Below are 21,982 nucleotides of genomic sequence, written 5' to 3'. Positions count from 1 at the left end.
TTTCAGACATCAGTGGAACTCTTAATTGTCAGACATTACCTTGCCCTCCAAACCTGCAGCTCCGTGAAAGTCAGACTGAGGGAAAACCAGCCCTGGGTACTGTCTCCAGAGTGTGGCAGCCTTGTCTAGTGGCCGGTTTTGTCCAGCCTTCTGGTCATCTAGAAGCATCTGGCTTCAGCCCCATGGGAGAGGTGTGCTCATGGTGCAGCCTCCCGGGAGCCCCAGGCAGCGTGCCGCCCACTTGCTGGGAGCACAGGGCCCCTTTCCTCCCCCAGACCCCTCTGGACGGTTTCTGGGCCTGCCCTGGGGGGCATGGTGGGTGCTGGAACTTGAGCCCAGGGCCTGAGGCAGGAATGCAGGGGCACCAGTGCGGGCTCTGGAGCTGCCCGGCCACCTGAGCTCCGCCGCTGGCAGGCTGTGACCGTGACTGAGCAAAGTTCCTTAACCTCTCTGGGCTTCAGCAAATGGGGCTAGCAACTCTCACATAAAACGCTTGAGAGTGCCTGGCACATTGGAAGGGCTTAGTAAGTATTAGCCTTTTAAGGAGGGTTTGAATTTTCAACATGGAGAAGGAAGCCTAGGACAAGCTGTCCACAAGGCTGTGACAGTTCAGGTACCGAGGACATCTGCAGGTCTGGACGACACTGATGGGCGGCAGAGTCCTCGTGGCTGTGGCCAAAGGAAAGGCCAGGGGCTGGAAAGAAGAAGGGACAGATGGGTGAGGCAAGGCGCCCAGGGACGGCACCTGCCCTGCCTTCTGCAGCTGTGCCAGCCCTGGGAGGACCAGCCCCCGGAGGACGTGCCCCCACAGGCCCGGACATCCGGCCAGACCTCTCCCTGACGGGAAGTAGGTTCAGGGTGGGAAATGGCCAGATTCCCAGAGAGACAGATGGTTCGTGGGTGTTACTCAAGCCCCGTCGTCCCTGAACTTCCCAGCTGCTGCCTTATCTCACTCTCCTATCAGCGGAAGGAGGAGAGAGGCGCGCGGGTTACCGCCCATTTTGCCCTGGACCCCTGGCTGGCTCTTCCCACAGTCCATCCACAAGGAGGGTGCCCAGCCTCGTTCCCGGGGATAGAGTGACATCTTGTGCCTTGAGGGATTCATCTCTGTTGTCCAGTGGCTGAACCCCAAGGGACCACCCACTCCTGGCCAAGCACATCCTCTCCCTGTCCTGTCCCGTCCCCTCTGCTCTCTGGTGCTCGGTGGACCAAGGAGCCTGTAGGCCGTGTTCCCACCGACCTCTTCGGAGGCAGCAGCTGGAAAGTGGTCTGGGATAGTTGTTTGGTTGGAATGGCTGCCACTGAGGCCGAGTCCCCCAGCGGGCAGCTCCCAGCAGCTGCCGCCGCCGCCGCTCAGAAACAGCTGCCTTGTGGGGCGGGCCGGGCGGCAGGATGACCTCCTCTCGGTGCCCCATTGGGCAGGTGTCTTAGGTGCGTTCCACCTTGTCCTGCGCAGCCTGAGTTCCCGGGAGCCTGCGGTCCCCACCTTGGCCACGCCGCATGCCCAGGGCAGCCTGTGCTGCCTTGCAGGCCATGGGAGGGGGTGGGGGGTGGGGGGCTGCCAGCCAGCCGGACTCGGTGCCTTAAATGTGCAGGCCGGATTAGAGACCATTTCCACCCACTCTGCTACCTGGGGGACTTGAGGCAAGTTTATTCTCACCTCGCTGAGCCTCGGTTTCCTCATCTATGTGTAGGAAGAACAAGCAAACATGTACTTTGTGGGGTTCCTTTGCGGGAGAGAGTGAAACACTTGGCATAGAGTAATAATTACCAAAATAGGTCTGTGCTGCTGCCTTTTTGTCAGAACTTGGCCTGGCCCAGCCCTGGGGCTCCTGAGCCCTGCCTGGTGGCTGAGGAAGCAGTGGGGATGCAGGGACCGGGGTCAGCTTCCCCCCAGGAGGGGCCCAAGGACCTGACTTTATTCCTTCAAGGGGCAGCTGGCGCCAGGCAGGAGTGGGCCTGTGCTGAAGGGAGGCTCTGCTGGGGTCCCCGGCTGCCCTGGGGTCTGGCTTCTTCCACAGGAAGAGGCACCCAGATGCCATCAAAGGACGTGGACTCCATCTGCTTTGGAAGCAAAGCCAAGACGTGCAGGACCCTGGAGTTAGAGCACGTCGCCTTCATAAAAAAGTGCTTCTCCTTGAAGAAAACCAGTTGTGACAGGGAGAAAAAGGAAAGTCAGCTCCAAATGGGACCATGTTTTATTCAGGATCTGTGCCGCCGGTTGGGAAGATGGAGCTCGGCAGCCGGATGGGAAAGTGGGACACCCCAATTTCAAGCCCAATCTGCTCTGCCACAAAGTACTTCTCGCCTCACCGAGCGCACTCCTGGGGACCTCTAATGGCCCTTGCTAGAAACCTAGTGAAAAATTAACAGACTCACAAAATTAAATATGGATGACAAGCAACCACTGTGGACTTAATCTGACACAGGGTGTTACACGCTTGGGTGCCCTCGACCCAAGCGGTGTCTTGAGTGAACTTCTGGGACGTCTGAGCACATTCCACATGCCTTTTTGGAAGCAAGAGCCTCGTTTGTGCTTAGGACAGACAGGGAAAGGGTCTAAAAGCCCAGGAGAGAAAGTTATCCCTGAAGGCTTATTTTTAATTAAGCCCAGCCATGTTTGGTCTTAGCAAGCAGTGTTCACAGGAGTCTGGACCTTGTCCCTGCCTGGGCTCGGGCCTCAGCCGTGCCCCCCCTGCAGACTGGGACATGCTGCAGGCACATGGTGGGATGTTCCTGTTCATCTTCTGACCAGCTGTTGGGGTTGGTCACATGGCAGGCTGACCCTTCAGAGCAGTGCACATAAGTCTTGACATTTTGCCTAGATAAAGTCAACTTGTATAAATGCCCTGGGCAAGGCATGTGAGGTGCTGGACGAGCAGTGAAGAATGCTGGTTGCATTTCGTGCACTGTGTGTTTGATAAGAAAGTGTGTGGGTTGGCAGTTTTGAGGTGCAGAGCGGGATGGGGGGGCGGGTGTTCCTTGACAAAGATTCTCAGAGGGCTGCTTTTCATGAAGAAGAGAATTTTCTGAAAAGTGTTTTGACAGTTTGGGGAACACTTTATTAGAAATGCAAGAAGAGGGGTTCTGCTATTTAACCCTGTAATTGGTCCCAGGAAGATGTCTCTCTTGTATTGCAAATCACTGAACTCTTGAGTTTGCAGTTTCTTGCACCAGAGTGTGTGCCTGGCACAGCTGCCCCCCTCAGCCTGGCAGCCATCAGCAAAGGTCGCGGTAGGACCTGGCATGCTATTTGGTGATGCTGCTCAAGAGCAAATCCTTAGGCCTGGAATGAGGGTCTGGGGCTTATTATAATTAAAGAACGTGTGAGTGGCCGGCCACAGTCAGCCCGGTGTTGGGAAAGCCCCAGCGGGTCCGCAGGGCTCCATCTCAGGAGCAGTAGTAGCGACCTGCCTGCGAATCTCCTTGCCTTGAAAGGGAGAGAGAACTTGGCTCTGAATTTATGGTGCCAGGGAAACCTGCACTCCTGTAAGGTGCCTGCATTAGGAGAGGGCAGACAGCCTCTGCTGCGTGGAGGTGAGACACCCAGGGCCGCAGCAGGTCTGATGTCTTCCAGCCCTCATTAGTCTTGTTAAGAGCTGGGCACTTGGAGTGCATGCTGGCGGCAAGCCTCCGCCTCCCGGACCCACCAGTGTCAGCCCCGGAAGGGGCCCTCCAGGCCCGCGTTTCTCCACCTGGCAGACACAGATAGCGGTTACGTAAGATTCTCTGGGAGGTAAACTTGGGAAACCCAGGGTTAAGTCAAGTCAGACAGGTTCCTTGACTGTGGAACTTTCAGAGCCTTTAATGTGCTCATGTGTGTCTGGAATCTGCTGGAAGGGGACTAGACCGTGTTTCTCTCAAACTTATCTGACACAGAACATCTCTAGCCTCCTTCCAGCCGCACTTTTGGAAACCTCCGAGAGCGGTGTCTCTGACTTGAGCGCTGCGTCCTCACCTGGAGGGCGTGTCAAAATGTGGGTGTGGCGCCCCTCCCCTAGCATCTGCTCTTCTGAAAAGTTCCCGTGTGATGCTTATGGCAGGGAGACCACACTCTCAAGAACCAGGGGTTTAGACTTACCCTGTTATTCCACAGAGAATATAACCAAACCAGGGGTGTTTACTAATACTGCCTGAATTGAGCCAGGCACCTGCTAGGCACCTCACGGATGATGCTAGAGGCAAGTGTGATGATGGGAGCCGTGGATCAGGCACAAGTTCCACCCTGAGTACCAGTCAGGATCTGCCCGTCATTGGCAATGTTATTGAGAACATGAATTCTGTATGTAGTTTAGTCCTCTGGGCCTTAGCATCCTCATTTATAAATGGAAGAGGATGGAAATTATTTTTATGGTTACTTGGTACTTGCTCTAGCATTCCGTTTTATGTTTGCTCAGAGTTCTTCCTCTTCTGGTTGCTGACCTCTTCTCCTGTCCATCACCAGCCCCGGGAGCACGTCCTGTGCTGTGTTGGGACGTCAGCGTTACCCTCGCCGGGCGCTGTGTCGAGGAGAGAGTTTCTGAAGCCGCGCAGTGGTAGAATCTCGAACGATACGGCGCCTGGATGGTGCACTGTCACGGGGTTGGCGGTTACCATTAAGTTCTTAGAGAAGTGTCCCTGGGCAGTTGTTTCTTCACTGACTGTCCGTCTGTAGCGTTCTTAGCGGTCCCTAGCACAGTGTCAGCGTTAGTTTGGGTCACATGCTCGAGGTCCCTGCAGGGACTTCAGAAGCCCCTGAATTGTGTGCAGGATTGGAGTGCAGCTTGAATGTGTGTGTGCACGCACATGTGCATCTTTCTGCAGGCAGGAGCATTGGAAGGTCAATTGCGTAGATTTGATGTCTGTGGAGAGGCAGTCAGAGAACCGAGGGTTTCCACGCGCCTACGGCAGCTCTAGGCAGTGGGCAGGCATTGGCCACAGGTGACCTGGGCCAAATGCCGCAGCAGAGCAAGCAGTCCGAGGGGGTCAGAGGGTGAACCCTTTCTCTTCTCCCTCTGCCTCTGCCCCAGAGCCCAGCAGTGATTACCACAAAGCCACCTGCTCAGCTGGGCCAGCTGCCTGATCTTGGTACCTCCTGAGCCTCATGCGACCCTAGCAGCTCTGGCTGGGCCTGGGGGCGCTGCCCTCTGCTGGACGGGGGCTGCCACTGCGCCCGCCGGAGGAGGCAGCCTTGGTGTCTGGGACACAGTGAAAAGGGCCCCCTCTTGGCGAGCCCCGTGGTGTCCGAGCCACAGGGCACGAGCTGCTGAGTTTTCGGGCCTCTGTGTACTCCATCGCCGTCACATTCTCTCTGAGAATCAGCCAGCAGAGCTCAGTTTATCCTGGACGCCACAGCCCGCAGTGAGCCCGCTAGTTCCCTGGAGTGCCCAGGGGTCCAGACCAGGCTAACCGCAGGGCTCGGGGCCCCACCCCATGGGCATGGATGTGACTGAGCGCGGGGGCTGAGTGCGAAGGGAAGGCCAGAGTGTGCGAGGCTGGTGGGGCACGGGAGACGGGGCTTCCAGCTGTCACCTTCACCGAATCGGCCATGCCGTCCGCTCTGCCCCGGCCCTGCCCCTCCCTGTGTCTGTCGAACACCCACGTCTTGGCCCCAGGGGGCTCACGCCCCAGCCCCACAGCCAGGCAGCACCGGTCGCCACCCCTGCTCCCCGCCCCAGCGCACACAGCCATCCCTTCCCACGTGTGCTCAGGTGCCCGGGCCCCCACCTGCCCCTGGGCTGGGCCCCAGCCTGTCCTTTGCCACCTGTCTCAGGAAGGCGGCTCCATCGCTGCCCTTTGCTTAGTGAGGAAATGGATGCAGACGCACAGAGGCGTGAGGAGCTGTGGGTAGGTACGGAAGTTTTCATTTTCTGCTCTCCTCCCCTCCCACCTGCCCTCTCCCTTCCGTTCCTCCCACCTGCCTCCTCCCCTCTATTTCTTTCTGTCCTATGTCAACTCCCAAAATGTGACTTTTGGGGGCTATTTGCATGTGATGGTTTTCTGGTCCCTTGTCCCCATAAGTGTAGGGACTGGCACTGGCCTGGCCCTCAGTGAGCTTCAGTACCTGCTGGTGGTTCCCAAGGGACAGAGTTCTGCCCTCTCACAATACAGGGCTGCACGCAAGCTGCTAATCTGACTTCTAGTGATACCTCGTGGTCCCCCAAAGGGTCCCTAGTGGACAGCTGGCCCAAGGGGTTCCCCAGGATGGAGCCCTGGTACAGGCAGAAGCTCTGAAGGCATCCTTGGTCCTTCTAAGCCTGTTTCCTGAGCACGTGAGGCCAGGCTCTGCCCCAGGTAGAGACCCCAGCATGGCCCTTGCCCTGCACTGAGGACCCCTGCATGTGGACCAGGGCAAAAGGCCAGGATGCTGGAGGGACCGTCTTTCTTTCTCCAGGACCTATTGCTGGACAGCCAGCATGCAATTCAGGTTAGGAGTGCCAGTGGGTTATGAGACCTGGCTCCTGACCCCTGACCCCACTGGGCTCTGTGACCACGGGGACGTCATTCAGAATACAGATCCAGCTATTGCCCCACCTATAAAAGTGGGTAGGACAAGGTGGGAGGCTGTCAGCCCCGCAGAGCCCCCATGTAGGCTTCAGGCGCCCTGTGCCTCCATCTCAGCCAGCATATCCCTTCATCTGCATGCTCTAGAGCTCTGAACAAGACGCCATGTAGAAAAGGGTTTCTGCAGCAGAATATATTTTATTAAACCACTTAAGATCTGTCAGGGCACAGTTCCTTCCAGAATCACATTCTGCTCTGGAAACGTCTTCAGGCAAACCAGCTTAGGCGAGACCCAGGTAAAAGTAGTCATCTTTATCCTGCCACTCACAAGGGTGCCACTTCCCCCATGGCTGTGATTTGCTTGCCGTCCTCCACGCCCAGCCTCCTCCTGCTTGTGGCTGTGACGGAGAGGCCTTCCATCCCTCCCACGGTAAATGAGCATCTCTGCTCTGTCCAAAGGCTTAGGGGCAAAACTGACGTGGCCATTAGACATTGTTTAAGCCGAGGTGCGTGTATTCTCCCATTGCCCCGTCAGGACCAGGAACATTCTGCCTAGTGGACAAAGCATGGCTCAGTCCATCTATGTTTGGGGCTGGCCTTCTGCTTTGGAAACTCGGGACAGATGGGCTGCAGGTCCTTCTCAGAGTAAAAAGAGGGCCCAGGGTACTGGCACCCCGCAGTGCTGAGTCAGAACCCCTTTTCAAAGAACAGAAGCAGAATTTCAAGTTCTGGCTGGACCACTGGCACGAATGGGTCGTGCACCACCCCTTCCTTATCAAAGCCAATGCATGTTTCTATATCCTGCTTAGGAAGCCACTAGGCAGCCCATCTCCAGCTGAGGCACTACGTGTGGAAGAGGGAACTCATCTGGCCCAGGGTTGGCTGGGACTGTCTAGCAGGGTGGGAGCAGCCGGGGACCATCTGGGACTCCCTGAGGTGGGCGCTTTCCTGAGAGTGCAGCCCGGGGCCTCAGAAGGGGGTGCAGAAGGTGTCTGGGGACAGTGCTCCGCTGCCCCGTGAACAGAAGGAGGAGAAGCCCTCGGGAGCCCCGACTCACAGCCCTCTCCCCACATGTCTTTCAGATGCGCTGGCTCCCTCCGTCCGAGGCTACTTCTCAGGGCTGGAAGTCCCGGCAGTTCTGCTGAATACTGCGTGAGTACTTGGTTTCGTGGCTGCCCGCCATGGGCAGACTCGCTTGAGTGCCACCCCCACCCCGCACCCGTCTCTAGGGCAGTGCCCAGTGCGCCCCTTCCGAGAGCTCCCCCAGCACCGAGGGAGAGGTGAGGGCCTCTGCCTTGAGTCTGTGGCCTCCCCTGCATGAATCAGCGCCTAGTGCGAGTGGTCCTATGGGACAGGCGTCAGGACATCTTTAGGTCACTGGAGTCCCCCTGCGGCCCGCGACGGACAAACCTCCCCACGTTACCGGCGGAGGTCCTGTGACGCCCGGGCGGGGCAGGGGGCAGCCGCGGTGATCCGCAGCATTGACCCCCGCGTGCGCGCCGCGCAGCCTCGTGTGTGCTAAAGGCAGCGTGTGCGCCGCTCCAGACGGCTTTCCTTAAGTTCTACCTTGAGGGAAACAATACCCTAAATTGGCATCTGTGCCATTTAATCTCAGGCCTGACTTTGCTTCATAGAACTTCCAGGTGAATTTTTTCCCTATAAATGTAGAATTTTTATAAAATTCCAGATGCCTTTTTTAATGCAGTATCCTGACTGAACTTCTGTTAAACACCAAGTACTGATATTCTGAACTGTGATTCAGTATGTGAGCTTGGGGAGTGTGCCCTACAGTCAAGTCTCGGTGTCACAGTTCCCCAGTCAGCCTCTGCTTGGTGTGTGTCACCCCTCAAAGCACAGGGAGGCGGACCAGACCTCCTGCACGGGACGCCTCCTTCCCAGGACCCCCGGCAGGGAGAACGCCGTCTCCTGCAGACAGGCCGTGTGTTCTGGGCGGAAGCTCCGTCCTTGGGTCTGGAGGGTGTGGAGGGCGGGGCCTGAGGAGGAGGGCGAACAGTGTCCCTGCCACGGCCCTGGAGGGGGGCCCTGGTCCCCGTCTCACCTGAGTAACCCGCCCTGTGTAGCTGCGTTACCCCGGCTCCTAGTCTCTCAGATCAAGGCCCTTCCCAAACAGCTATTAATCCAGGCTGTCACTGTAGGGAAATGTAAATTAGAACCGAAAACTGTGGTGTGATGAAACAACATAAGCATTTTAGAGCAAAAGAGGTCTCTCAAAAAGGCCAGATGAAGGGTAAGTGCCGATGGCAGCCCCGGCCCACGTGGCCTCCCCCATCAATCGGGGGCAGCTTCCCCCCCACGGAAGGCCAGCCCCGGACACAGGAGCGGGAGTGACATGCGGGGTCAGGTGTGCTGGCCTGTGCAGGGCATCGGGGTACAGCCTTTCCAGATCCTGAAAGTCCGGGGCCTGTTTTCCCAGGGGTCCTTCACGGACTTTTAATTTACCCACTTTAATTTATTTCTGAAAGGAAATCAGGGACTAGACTAGAAAAGTAAATACGCTCTTTAAATATGTTACGTGTCTGATATATGCTAGATAAAAAATGTACAAACAGGCCTGTCCACTAAGGAACCTAAGTTCTAACAGGTGAAAAGTCGTGCACACACATTTTAAAGACAAAAGAGAGTCACGGCTCAGGAGGCTTCCAGAAAGCTGGCGGTGGTGTGTGGGGCGGGGGGGTTGCCGCCATCAGTGGTGTAAGACCGTCAGATGACTGGTCACGAGGGTGGTGGGTGTTACTGGTGCTATTTTAATTTGTTCAGCATCTTGCTTGGTAGGCAGCGTTAAGTCTGGCTGCAAGCTGTGTCTGCGCATCGGTAAGAGTTTTGGCTGACAGTCTGGCTGTGGCAGGGAACCCCAGATTATATGACGATTGAAAGTGATCAGCCCCCCAGATATGTTGAGGAAAGAAGAGCATGAGCAAGTTTTTAGTCCCTCTTTACAGGGCATCAGTTACACAGTTCTCCTTGTTGGGTATCCAAATGCAGTTAAAAAGAGGAGTTGGGGTGGATGTGGGTGTTCTTTAGGAACTCATGAAACCTCCCTGGCCGTCGACCAGGACCACAGCATAGAAATTATAAGCACATGCAGTTACAGCTTCGACAAATTGGAGAAACATGGCAAGAGCTAATAGAGCTGGAGTTTAAACCCTTCATTCCTTATGTTTATTTTCTGGAGAATGGTGGCGTCAGCCTCTGGCTGTGAGCACCAGGCCTGGAGGCTGCAGCCATCGTGCAGGGAGCCCCAGGCACTGAATGTCGAGGCAGAGCTTGGAGCTAAGCAGGGCAGGAAAGGCACTGGGTCTCCACGCAGGCCCTGACAGCTGCTGTGGCTCCTGCAGTCAGCCCTGCCTTCTCCGGAGAAGAGACTTAGGCGCCGCGCCATTCAGCCCTTCCCTGAGAGCAGTCCCTGTCCGCCCCACCCCCCCACCATTTCCAGGGAGGAACGCATGCCCTGGTGCCCACTTCCCCGGGCCGGGCCCCAGGCCTGTCACACTTCCTGTGTGAGGAAGGCCTGCAGCTGCCAGGCACTGTGGTGCCCCCGAGGCTTTTGAAGTTAAAGCACAAGAGACACCTGCGAGCCACACAAGCACTCTGAGCTCCTCTACAAAGCAACCCTCGCGACAGCCCAGGGCAGTCAGGGTGGCTCCCCCTTCGGCCACTGTCTTCTCTGAGTCTGGCTGGGAGGTCGGGACTGCTGCCTGAGGGATCCTCAGGAAGGGAGAGGAGGGCCGCCGTGTGTAAGACCAGGACATTGGAGTCTTGGCAGCCCCACAACTCCAGAGTGAAGAGCCATAGGTCAGGGCCCCTCCCGGACCTTCTGCCCTGACCCTCCACTTCCCTCCTCTCCCCCATTTGGCTGAAAATGGAAATGCAGAAGGCCTGCATGCTCCCCCTGAAGTGTGAACGCACTTGGGCTCCCCTCCACTGTGTTCTTCAGGAAGTCTTCTCCTGGGGTCTCTGCACACAGATGCAGGCTGTGCGTGCTACTGCCCACCAGGGGAGCCCCAGTGTGTGGACAAGTGTTGCTGATGCAGTAACGGGGTGCGCAAACCCCGTGCTCGCAGCACTCAAGTCAGCAGTCCTGAGTCATAGTTGATGAGTTGAAGCCGAGAAGCCCAGAGGAACCTGGCCATGGCTGGGATTTCTCAAACGACAGGCACCCTACGAATGCAGCCCTGGTCTGGCAGGCCCAGGAGGCCCCCTAGCGCTGCTCAGGTGCCCCCTCCCTCCTGGCACATGTAGAAAGGGCCTCATGAGCTGACAGGTTTCATTTACAAAGATGAGTATTTATTTTCCTGTCCTCAACTTTTACTAGGAAACTAGAATCCCACCTACTCATGTAGAATGCTATTAAACTTTTCCTTTTCCTCTGAGATCGATGTCCTAGGAAGGCGGTCTCTCCTTCAGCCTTGCTGTAATCCTGGAGGTGGCTTTCAGCACAGGCCCAGTCGCCCTGCTGCATCCCGGGGTGGTGGCTTCCTGTGCCAGCAAACCCTGGGCCTTTTAGGGAACTTGGGGGGACCTCGTGAGCTCCAGCTTACTAAGCCCTGCTGCCAGAATCAGCCTTTGTCTGCAGGAGCGAGAGAGCAGCGCCAACTGGGGCCAAAAATTTGATAAATGTTATCAGGGAAGAGGGCCGCTGGTGCCCACCCATGGGGAGCTGGGCTTCCTGCCTTGGCACCAAGAATTCTCGTGAAACAAGCTCGCTCAGAGGCAGCCATGTGTGCAAGAAGAATATTAAAAATTTACTATTTGCCGGTTGCTGTACTTTCATATCTTGAAATTCTCAGACCCTAGAGAACAGCAGGGTATGTTCGCAAATGTTTCCTTTTGGTTTTGGTTTTCCAGTAGGTGCCTGGAGCACAGTTGAGCTCACTGGTGCATGTGAGAGCACAGGACCCCCCCCTGGAGCTCGTTACGGTTCAGGCTTGCCTGCTCTGTCATCAGGGCCCAGGCCTTCCCTTCACAGGGCTTTGGGACAGTCCCGGGCATCCGGCCGACGGGACCGTGTGCAGGGGGCCCACCTCCTGAGCCCGGCGGGCTCCCGGTGCTGCCTTTCCTGAGTGACTTGCACCCCTGTCCTGAGCGAATGTGTGCAGACATCTCCCACAGCATGCTTTCCCCCAGATGCTCTGCCCCCAGGCCTCGGTGCCAGTGATCCCTGGGAGCCACACTCCACTGCCGGGGTACAAGCTGCGTGGCCCCTGGGCACCACCTCACTCGTCCCCACGCCTTAGCTCAGTGGAGCCTTTGGTCCCTTAGCCTTTGACTCCGAGAACGCAGGGAGCCGCCCAGCAGGACAGCCTGGTGGTGGAGATTACTGTGCACTGTTAACAGGCGATCTCTTCTCTCCATGCCAGGTTCCAGGTGTGTGACGGTGGCTGCAATCTGTCTTGTGGGTATTAATGCAATCTTCAGTGGTGGCTACTGTTCTCAAGCTGTTCTACAAAACGAGCATGCTGGTGAGTTTCCAAGTCAGGGCTGTAAAGGCCCCTCTGGAGAAGCAGCGTATCCTGGGCAGGGCACAACAGAACAGACCAGTGTGGGTGCGGTCAGGACCATCACACCAGCGTTGCCTGGGAGGGAACCCCAGGCCTCAGGGTGCGGCCCAGCAGACTGGGTGTTGCCACCTTCCCAGGTGATTCGGCGAGTGTCTGAGAGGGAGACGTGCTGGCATGGCGTGCCCAGGGTCAGGGGTCTGCGCTCATTAGCTCTTGCCGGGGCCTGGAACGGCGTCCCAGGAGAGCAACGGAGAGTTTTGCAAACTTTCAGAGCATATCGCCCAGTTCCTGGGCCCTCACCGCAGCCATCCTAGGCGATGATACAGTTCCTTGTCAATGACTCAGGGACATTCTCATGGCTTCTTTGGAAGTAGGGTGATTGCTCTTGGGCATGACTGACATACACAGGGTTCTCTGGATTCCTCCAGACTGCTGGGCTTTCCTAGCAGGTGGTGATTTTGATTTGTTGGTCTTTTCAGACAATACCAGCTGTTACATCTTAGTTCATCTGCGCTAGCAGTAAGTGTATGCATAAAGCAGTGACACGGCATTCCCAGAGGGGACCTGCCCACTGGCCAGTCACCACATGTAGGCTCGCAGGCTCTCTGTCTCTTTGGAAGGCTTAGCCTAGCACTGCAGGGATACCAGAGCAGGCTGACACAGCTGTGTCTTGGCCCGAATAAAGTGGCAAATTTCAGCCCCACAAAGGGCCTGTAAAGAAGAGATGCATCAGAAAGAGGGCAAGATTCCTGCCAAGGACAGAACCAGGCAGTCCTCGCCAAGGAGGCCATTTCCATATTTTTGAGGCTTAGGTAATCTTGTGCTCAGAATAGCAGCTTCCAGGGCCTGTCCAGAGGTGCAGGCAGCGGGGGTGCTTCCAGGGCCCGTCCAGAGGTGCAGGCAGCTGGGGTGTGTGGCTGGGGTGTGCCAGGTGTCGGAGGCCTTCCCTCCACCTCCCCAGCAGGAAGCTAGCAAACTGCACTTGGGTGTTTTTTCCCCACTGACATCTGCTTCTCACACTAACCAAACTTACCGACAGGTAGACGTTTTTCCACATCACATGGGGAACCCAGCAGTTCCATGGACTTCTACTTTATTAGATTTTCCTTCAGTCACAGTATTTACTAGCAGTGCCCATCGTTCTCTATCACTCAGGAGAACTTTTTTTTAAAGGACAGGATTGTGTTTTTTCCCCTTTCTCTGGGGAAGTTTCAAAAGCCAGTTAAAAGCCACTCATACAATTTTTTGGAGCAGGTTAGAATGACTTTTTGAGAGGCAGTAAATCAACTCAGAGTCAGTGCTTCTAGGGGTGTGCAGATGATTCTGGTCAGGAAGTGCAGTGGCAGCTGGAGCGTGTGCTGACTTCATGTAGACAGCAGAGGGGCCCGGTGAGTGGGCAGCCCAGGTGTGCCCGAGGTGGACGGCCAGCCAGCATGGCCGAATGGGGAGAAGGGGGGTCTTCATGACTAGCTGCCAGTTCTGAGGTCACCGGCGTGTCACAGGGAGGAGTGTGAAGGGTCATTTCCTCTTCCCAGATCTGAAGTCAGGTGACACTGCCTACAGCCTGGACTGTGAGGGGGGATCCCAGGGCTGGGCCACCACTGGCCAAGGATGGGACTAGAACCCACAGAGGAAATGGCCTGATGGGGGCTTGTCACTGTGCATGGGGGGTTGTCTGTGGGGCCTCATGGCCCTATCTTTAACTCTGTGAAATGGTAACCTCCAGTCTGTTCCGTTTTGTTCATTTGTTTTTTAGATTCTGCGTGTGAATGAAATCATATGGTATTCCTCTTTCTTTGTCAAACTCATTTCACTTAGCATAATACCTTCTGGGTCCATTCATGTTGTCACAAATGACAAGTTTCAGCCTTTTTTTATGGCTAATATATGTATGTATATATACATCTTTTTTATCTATTCATTAATGGACATTTAGGTTGTTTCCCTATTTTAGCTATTGTAAATAATGGTGTGGTAAACAGAATTCATGTATCTTTTCAAATTAGCGTTGTTTTCTTCGGGTAAATTCTCAGAAGTGGAATTGTTGGGCGGCAGGGTGTTTGAGAAACTTCCACACTGCTTTCCGTAGTGGCTGCACCAATTGACAATCCCACCAGCTGTGTTCCACAGGCTCCCTTTTCTCGCCAAACTCGCTATTGTCTTGTTGATACTGGCCGTTCTGACAGGTGTGAGGTGATTATCTGTGGCTTTGGTTTGCACTTCCCTGATGAGCGATGTAGAGCATCTCTTCATGTGCTCCATTGGCACTCTGTTTTATGTTTGGAAAGATGTCTTTTCAGGTCCTCTGCCTGATTATTATTTTAATCAGACTGTTATTTTGGTGTTTTATATGAGGTCTTGATGTGTTGTAGATATTAGCCCTTAGCAGACATATTTGTAATATATTCTCCCCTTCAGTAGGTTGCCTTGCTGTTTGGCTGCTTTCCTTTGTTGTGTTTTTACTTTGATAGAGTCCCACTTATTTCTTTTGTTTCTCTTGCCTGGGGAGACATATCCAGAAAAAAATTACCAATGCTTATATTCAAGAGTTTGTTTTCTTCTAAGTTTTATGGTTTCATGTCTCATATTAGGTCTTTAATCCATTTTGAGGCTTTGTATATGGTATAAAAGACAGTGATCTAATTTCATTCTTTTACATGTAGCTGTCCAGTTTTCTCAATACCATTTACTGAAAAGACTGTCTTCCCCACTGTCTGTTCTTGGGCCAGTCCCACACTGTTTTCATGACTGTGGCTTTGTGACTGGTGAGCATGATACCCCCCAGCTTATTTCCTTCTCAATTGCTCAGGCTGTTAGGGGTTTTGGTGATGATGGACCTTTCTAAATGGTAAGTAGTGTTTTTATTATAAATTACTATCAGTATTTTTAAAAAAATCAAGCTGACATGTATAAAATGAAACCATGTTTATTGAGAGTGAACAGAGGGAAACAGAAATTCTTGGGAAAGAAGTCATAGTGAACAGGTAGCAAAATGGGGCACCCTCCAAGCACCTGGAACCCCCCACCCAGCCATCCCTGAGTTCTCAGACTTCCTCTTGGGATCTTCATTTCACTTGTCCTTGATCGAAAACATCAGTTTGGAGCACTATCTTTCTCCCTTGTCCATCCTGTCACAGGCATGCTGTAGTGACCCCCCACCCCACTCTCTCAGGGATTCTGACTTGAGTCCGCTCTCTAAACAGCCTCTAACCCTCCATGGTGTTCCCGGATGTCTCTGCCTTCTACTTAAAATGTCCTTGTTCATACATTCCAGGGTTTGAACTCTGTTCCTAGCTAAACCCCTTCCTTGTTTACAGGGACTGAAATAGCCACACTCTGACCTTCTGTTCATACTGGGAATATCTATGGCAGTGTGGACGCATTCTTTTCCCATGTGACAGTTACATTTACACAGCACAGTTATGGAAAAGCCCAGGAAACTGTCAGCTCATGTCCCTTCCTCCTGTGCATATTCTTTTTCACTTCAAAGGATCAGCCAAAATTAACCAGACCTGTACACCTTGTGTCCTACTCAGGGCCCAAGAAGGAGGCGACAGAATACAGAGAGGTCAGGATGACTTGCTTACTGCAGGAGAAACCCCTGCCTATGCCCCCTGCTATCAGCTTCCTGTAAAAGGCCAAAGCTGCCCTGTGGGGGTGGGTGAGCCTAACCTGGGTCCCAGGGCATCAACAAGACTAGGGCCCCTCCTTCTCAAGGGTCTGACTTATTGCCACATCCAGGTGACTAGCTCTGGATCACGGGCAGGAGCCGGGCAAATGCAAGGCGGTGAGGGCTAGTGCCACACACTTGCCTGAAGGTGGTGCTGAGTTCTTCAGAGAAGCTTGAGGCAGCAGCCGGCCTGGCCCCTGCCGTACAGAGGCTGGGGGCACTGGGGCATCACCCTGCTGCAGTGATGCTCACCTGCGGCTGACAGTCCTTTGCCTGCTCTGTCTGTCCCTTCTCTTGGTCACTGAACACAGCCTGACAGCTCCGGTCTCAGGCCCAGTCCAGTGGCTCTCTCTGACCGAGCTCTGTGGGGGGCCAGGCAATGCAGGCCTTGGGTCCCAGGGTCTGTGAATTGTTCCAAGCTAGGAACAGCTGAAGGGGGACCATCTCAGAAATGGTTTCCTGGAATCCACACACAGCTTAGCCTCCTGGCACAGACAGAGTCAAGTGTGGGATAACGTGGGACTTGTCACTCCAGGCCTGGCAGCTGGGAGACAGAATCTGGGTGTCTGTGCAGCTCCTCTAAGGTGTTAGGGAGGCTCGTTGGGCGCAATCAACTGCTACAGCAGCACCAGGGGAGTGGAGGAGTCAAAGTGAGATTACCTGAAGGAGTCCTGAAGGAGTTGGCTGCTTCTGTCCTCAGTCCTGTTGGACTGCTGCTGAGGGAGTAAACATGGGAGTTTACTAAGGTTCTTGTGTACCTAAGCCTCACATTTCCAAATGGCTAATTTGGTCTATAAATAAGCATAATTAAATCAGTGTGCTAGGACTAATATTTGCAACAAGCTGAAGAGGTAGGTGATTCTAACATTACAGGTGAGGGTCTGGACACCCAGATCCCTTCTCAGCTCACCCTGATTTCTCCCAGGGGAACTGTCCCTGACCCAGTGGTATGTGGTAATTATAGCTGGTCTTGTGACTGTGGCCTATTATTTATACCCACTAGTACTGTCATCTACAGACTGGGCTATGACAAGATACACTGATTCATAGCACAGATCTGGTCTGGACAGGAGTATTTATTAAGAGGCCAATTAACTATGTGCAAGAGTGTTCACCTAAATGTTTCTAATTTATAGCTTCCAAACACACAGAGATAGGCCTTTCTCTTTTAAGAAGTCTAATATATGCTGATTTAGAATAGTAAAATGAATGACAGTAACAGCAGAGGTTTACAGTGCAGCCTCTATGTAAGAAAGACAAGAGAACCCTGGCTAGGACTTTGCCAGGAGCAGTCAGAAAGTCTCTTATTGTTTTTTGGGTCTTTTATCTGCTGCAATTGAAACAAATACAAGTGCAGGGGGAGACAGTCCTAAAAAGTTTCTAGTAAGAGGTAAGTGGAAGTTACAGCCATGCAACTTCCTGTATCTAAGGTAGGACCACGGATCCTCCTGGGAATGGTCTGTATGTTACACATGTTGTTGCAGGGACTCACCCACTGGCTGCGAAGCCACGAATGCTCCTGTCCACAGGCGTCTCCAAACCCCGGCCCGGAGGAAGGAGTACACCCTCACACCTTTCCTTTCTGTTTCAGGCTCGAGAAAACCTGCCCAGTTTTGAGCCCTTCAAGACTTTGCCACAGCCTCTGTCACACATCTGTTTATCGAAGAAAACAATATAATAAAAATGTTTTACTCTTTTACACTGTATAATTATAAGAAATAGTGTGTTATTTGTGAACGCATGGTCTGACATACATTTCTGTACAGTTTGGAGATATTTTCAAACAAAACATAAAAACAGTATTTTTGTAGCAAATGTGTCAGAATGGATAATCTTACACTGGGTCGGATCACGTTTTTTGTGCTTGACTTCTGAACACTTGTAATTAAAAATATCTATTTTTTTCCTTCTACATAAGCTGCATGTTCTGAAATATCATCAGTCATATTTTGAATGTATGAAAAGCTGCTTGCCTGACCGTGTCCAAAGTTAGAATGGAGCTGTCCACGGTACCAGGTCCACATGCCCCGGCCGGTAGGACAGTTGCAGAAGACAATCAGAGAAACTCTCTGGTGCAGCAGCCTTCACTGGTACTGATCCCTGACCAGAGAGCCCTTAGAAAGCCCTGCAGCTCTAGAGGCGACTCCACAACCTACGTGCTGAGTGTAGGTCATGCCATTTTCATATGTTTACCTAACAGCACATGCCTGTGTGAGACCTACTGATGTCTGTCTCACTGGCAAGTGAAAACCTGGGTCTGGAAGGGCAGCCTGTGTCTCCCAAGTGAGGTTGGACTGAGCTGGTTTTCCTGAGTTTAGGCAGTGCCATGCCAGCCGAACCATTTAAATTACCTTGAGTTCCGTGGCCGCCTGTGATGCTCCCTGTGGCCCCAGCCCACGCAGAGGTGGTGCACCAGAGGGCCTCTGGACTCAATTCTGTTCAGCCTGCTTAAGACTTCTTCAAAACCAGTCTGTGTCATAAGTGGACGCATTTCCAGATAGCTCGGTCTCTCCCACCTGTGGTCAAAGAGCCGTGCGTGAATTTATGTTGACCTAAGAATTTTCAACTCCTGAAGGAACTTTCAACTAACCGTCATCGCAAACTTTCTTCCTGATCTGCTCACTTTGTACAGAAGACACCAAATTTTTCATGACTATATGGGGCTTTTTGATGGTTCTTCCATTAGAAATAAAGATGCCAAGAAGCTTTTAAAGGCCATCACCAAAAAAGAAAAAAGGGCAGCAGGGGGTGATGAGCTCCTCCCGTAATCGAGGGAAGGGCAGTTTGGGGGGGTGGGGTTGCTGCGCCAGGGCCCGCTCATGCCTGCAGCTCCACCTGGCTCTTGGTGAGTCTCTGTACTCGTGTATCTGAGGAAAACAGAGCAACTGCCACACGGTCTGTTATGCTTTTATATGCTGTTTAAAGGTACTTTTCTATTGTCATTTTAAAAAATAAAGTGCTTATTCTAGCTGTCACACCTTTGCTTGATAAATTCCTTTTTGCAAGATCAACCAGGTACAGACCAGGGACCGGCAGCCTGCCTTTCCACATGCTGGAGCCTGCATAGAATAGAAACCGTGGCATCCAGCTTCACCAGGCGGCTTTCTCTTCAGCCATCTGTGAGCCACGGTCACAGAGGTACCCGGATTGGCCAGACCAGACAGCTCCCCCTGGAGGAGATTCCTGGCCTCTCCAGCCTGCCCTGGGCCACCCTGTTCTAGTCAGCACGGAACACAGCACTTCCATATGCTTTTGTACCAGAGGCCTTGGGCTGCATGAATAAGAACCCCGCCCGCACCATTCTGATGGTCACTAGTGATGTGCAGATGACAGGTCTGGGTGGTATATTCCCACTGCCCAAACACCAGCTTCGTTACAGTGTGAAAAACCACCTTTTCTGTCACTGCTGAACAGGAACACAGTATGTCTTTTGGAATTAACTGGGAACTTGTTCCCTCTTACATGCATTAATAGTCCAGTTGTAGGCTCCAGAAGGATGGTAACTAAGCCACCTTTTTGTTTCATTACCAAGGGAACCCTCTGTTGGGAGGGAAGATGTCAGCACTAATACAGCTATAAGATTGGCATCTGAAATTAAATACTGTGCCCTTCATCTCTGAATAAAACTACAAGTTAAAGGAATTTGGGAAAGAACCATAACACTTCCAAAACCAAAGTTGTACTTTGATTTCACCAGATTCAGACTTCAAATTCACTGGGCCCAGTGTGTGCGTGTGTGGGACCTACTTTCACAGGACCAACGTGCAGCTGTCACTGTCCCTGCTCTGAGGTTTTCTGGGACACCACACCCCATGGCATCTTTGGGTCACAAGCTATGCAGTGTAAGGATCCCACATCGTGGGACAGCCACTGCTGGGTGGGAGGAGCACCCTGCCCGGCCGGAAGAGCACTGGCAGACAAGGTTCTCTTACTCCTGACTCTTAATCCATCCATCACACCCTCTCGTGACATCAAACACTTTCACATTTTTAGACAGCAGGACAATATTTGTTAATGGTGAGGTATACCTGAAATACTAGTCCTCAGAACGCCTACACTAAAACCTGAATGACAGACACGGAAAACCCCCCTATGCAGTCAGCTAATTAAGGCCCTTACGTTAAGAAAATTTTTAAACAGCCCCAGTCAAGCTTTACCTGCTACTTGTGCAGGAACATCTTACATGATACTGAAATGCTACCTCTCCCCTTCACTGGCTGGCTCCCACTACCCCGAGGCCCCAGAGATGCCATAAGAATTCCTTTCCCCTCAGAGCTCTCCAGCAATACCCGCAGGTGCTTTTACCAGTGCTGCCAGAACAAACCAAACTGACTGCACCTATCAAGGCCCTGTTCCTACAAACCGCAACCTAACATGCCCACAAATAAACAGCAGTGAAACCGTCCATCTTCCATTACTCACAAGCATCTCGCTTAAAATGCAAATGAAGCCTTCTGACCATGCTGACACTACAGATTAAGTCAGATGCTTAAGTTCATCCCAACGGCATGGAAATTGACGATCAAGGTAAAGCTTTTACCTGGACAAAGAGCACTTAACCCCCAAAACCAGAGCACAGGCCTTGGGTGTGAAGGGCTCAGCAAGGCAGTCCAAAATCTTAGAGTCAAGTGCAACATAAATCTTCTCTTGGTGTTTCTGGAGCTGTTCCTGCCAAATTCAGGCTACAGTTTACCCAGTCCTCTCCTCTTAGAAAGTATCCTTCCGTGTGTTTACTTACTTAAAAAAAGTTTGACAGTGAGTCTGCACCAACTGTCCTTTGAAATATGAGCCCTGCAAGTTTTGGGCAGTTGACAAGTCACAGGGTTCCCACAGTGTCTTGTAGCCACATGGTCTTTGAGTCCCATGACGTGTGCAGGCCGAGCTGGTGAAAGGGGCCTACAAAGCAGCCTTGTCCCTCTCCTGAGGAGTACCAGCTACGTTTACTTCTAATGGAAATCCTTTTGTGATGAAGCTGTGCTTTGCTTTTTTGACTATGACCAGAGGAAAGTCAACAGCACATGTCCAGGGCCTACTCTGACTCTGTTTCCAAAGAATGCTGACTTGGCACGTGCGTGACAGATTGGGGCAGTTGTCCCCAGGTCTCCTTAGTCTAGGAAGTGGTTTCCTCAAGGTCCCTGAACCTTGCCAGCCCCTCCACCTTTCACAGAACACCTATTACTCTCTGACAAAGCTCACAAAATACACACTGAGAATGGGCAGACTGTCCTACACAAGCCCTGAGGACAGCAGTGCACTGAGGAAGGTCAGCCTGAGGAAGGTCAGCCTGGTGTCTGCACACGCCGCTCCAGCCTTGCTACAGAGGGGTGATGCTCATCTTGGCTTGTTAAGAACAGTCGAAAGAACCTTAGAAAACCCACAGTCTTCTAGACAAATGAAACACTTGGAAGTAAAAACAGTGGCTAGAGCGAAGAGGGCTATAATCTCATCTTCTATGCCTCAGAAAATTGTCATTAGCTGACAAGAATTGGGGAATTTCTAAATCCAACTGCCCTATTTCCACATTCAGAACATGTTTTTTTCTGCTAGTGATTTCAACCAGCTCACAAAAGAAACCAGGGCAGTATATTCACAGTGCCCTATGAACACTGGGACCAGAAATAATGGGATGTTATCTTACCACATTGCCATTTTACTAGTACTTTGCTCCACAATATCAAGTGCTCCTCTGTCCCGGGCCCCTCATCATCTGGCCACACTAAGAGGATGTGACAGCAGCAGCCAAATGCTCATTCTTTACACTCTGTCAGGCTCAACTACATTTCTCTTAGTCACCCCCTAAAAGCCTCGGATGACTGTGATGAATTATGTATCAAAATGCACTACGGAGTGTCTCAACCTTTTAACGCACTCAGCCATATGCATTCCCACTTGCTAAATGGCCAGCAGGTCCAGCAGAAATGGGAAGAGGTGAGAACACGACTTCAACCTGAACTTGAATTTCAGGTGGGTATTTTTAGACACCCAGAATTGGTAAGAGACTGTTCTTCCTTCTTATTACAACCTTCAAACACAACTGGGGCACCATCATAGCTTCCTGTGAAGAACATGCCCCCTCCCCAAGTCACCAGATGACCCAACCCCAACACCTCAGCACAGGGCACACAGAGGGACTTCTCAGCCACACAGCAGACACACACGACTGAGGCTCAGCACAGGGCGTATGGAGGGACTTCTCGGCCACGCAGCAGACACACACGACTGAGGCTCAACACAGGAAAGTGTGTGTGAATGGGGCAAAGCTATAGAATTTTAAAGCCTGACAGTTTAGGAAGAGACTTCATTTCTTTAC

The 21,982-nt window shown here is 52.7% G+C and overlaps 2 protein-coding genes across 13 annotated transcripts in view; one reads left to right on the top strand and one right to left on the bottom strand.

The window, feature by feature from the left end:
* Positions 1–18,647, top strand: part of RBPMS (RNA binding protein, mRNA processing factor) — a 167,411-nt gene extending 148,764 nt beyond the window's left edge. For 7 of the 10 annotated variants that reach the window (XM_073219061.1, XM_073219055.1, XM_073219051.1 and 4 more), the window contains 4 exons: positions 5,753–5,826; positions 7,566–7,635; positions 11,862–11,963; positions 17,264–18,647. In XM_073219061.1, the coding sequence (XP_073075162.1) occupies positions 5,753–5,826; positions 7,566–7,635; positions 11,862–11,876 (159 nt within the window). In that variant the 3' untranslated portion in view covers positions 11,877–11,963; positions 17,264–18,647. The remainder of the gene's footprint in view (positions 1–5,752; positions 5,827–7,565; positions 7,636–11,861; positions 11,964–17,263) is intronic. The other 3 variants (XM_073219059.1, XM_073219062.1, XM_073219058.1) reach the window with 1 other exon arrangement.
* The window catches only part of GTF2E2 (general transcription factor IIE subunit 2), a 93,643-nt gene continuing 86,573 nt past the window's right edge, over positions 14,913–21,982 (bottom strand). For 2 of the 3 annotated variants that reach the window (XM_073219063.1, XM_073219065.1), the window contains exons 10-12: positions 18,024–18,188; positions 17,165–17,325; positions 14,913–16,388 (exon numbers count right to left, since the gene is read on the bottom strand). The gene's annotated coding sequence lies outside the window, so the exon portion shown is untranslated. The remainder of the gene's footprint in view (positions 16,389–17,164; positions 17,326–18,023; positions 18,189–21,982) is intronic. The other variant, XM_073219064.1, reaches the window with a different exon arrangement.

The sequence above is a fragment of the Manis javanica genome, chromosome 12 (assembly GCF_040802235.1).
Source record: "Manis javanica isolate MJ-LG chromosome 12, MJ_LKY, whole genome shotgun sequence".
In the NCBI taxonomy this organism is placed as follows: Eukaryota; Metazoa; Chordata; class Mammalia; order Pholidota; family Manidae; genus Manis; species Manis javanica.
Note: the sequence above shows the minus strand (reverse complement) of the source record. Positions and strands in the feature narration are given on the sequence as shown.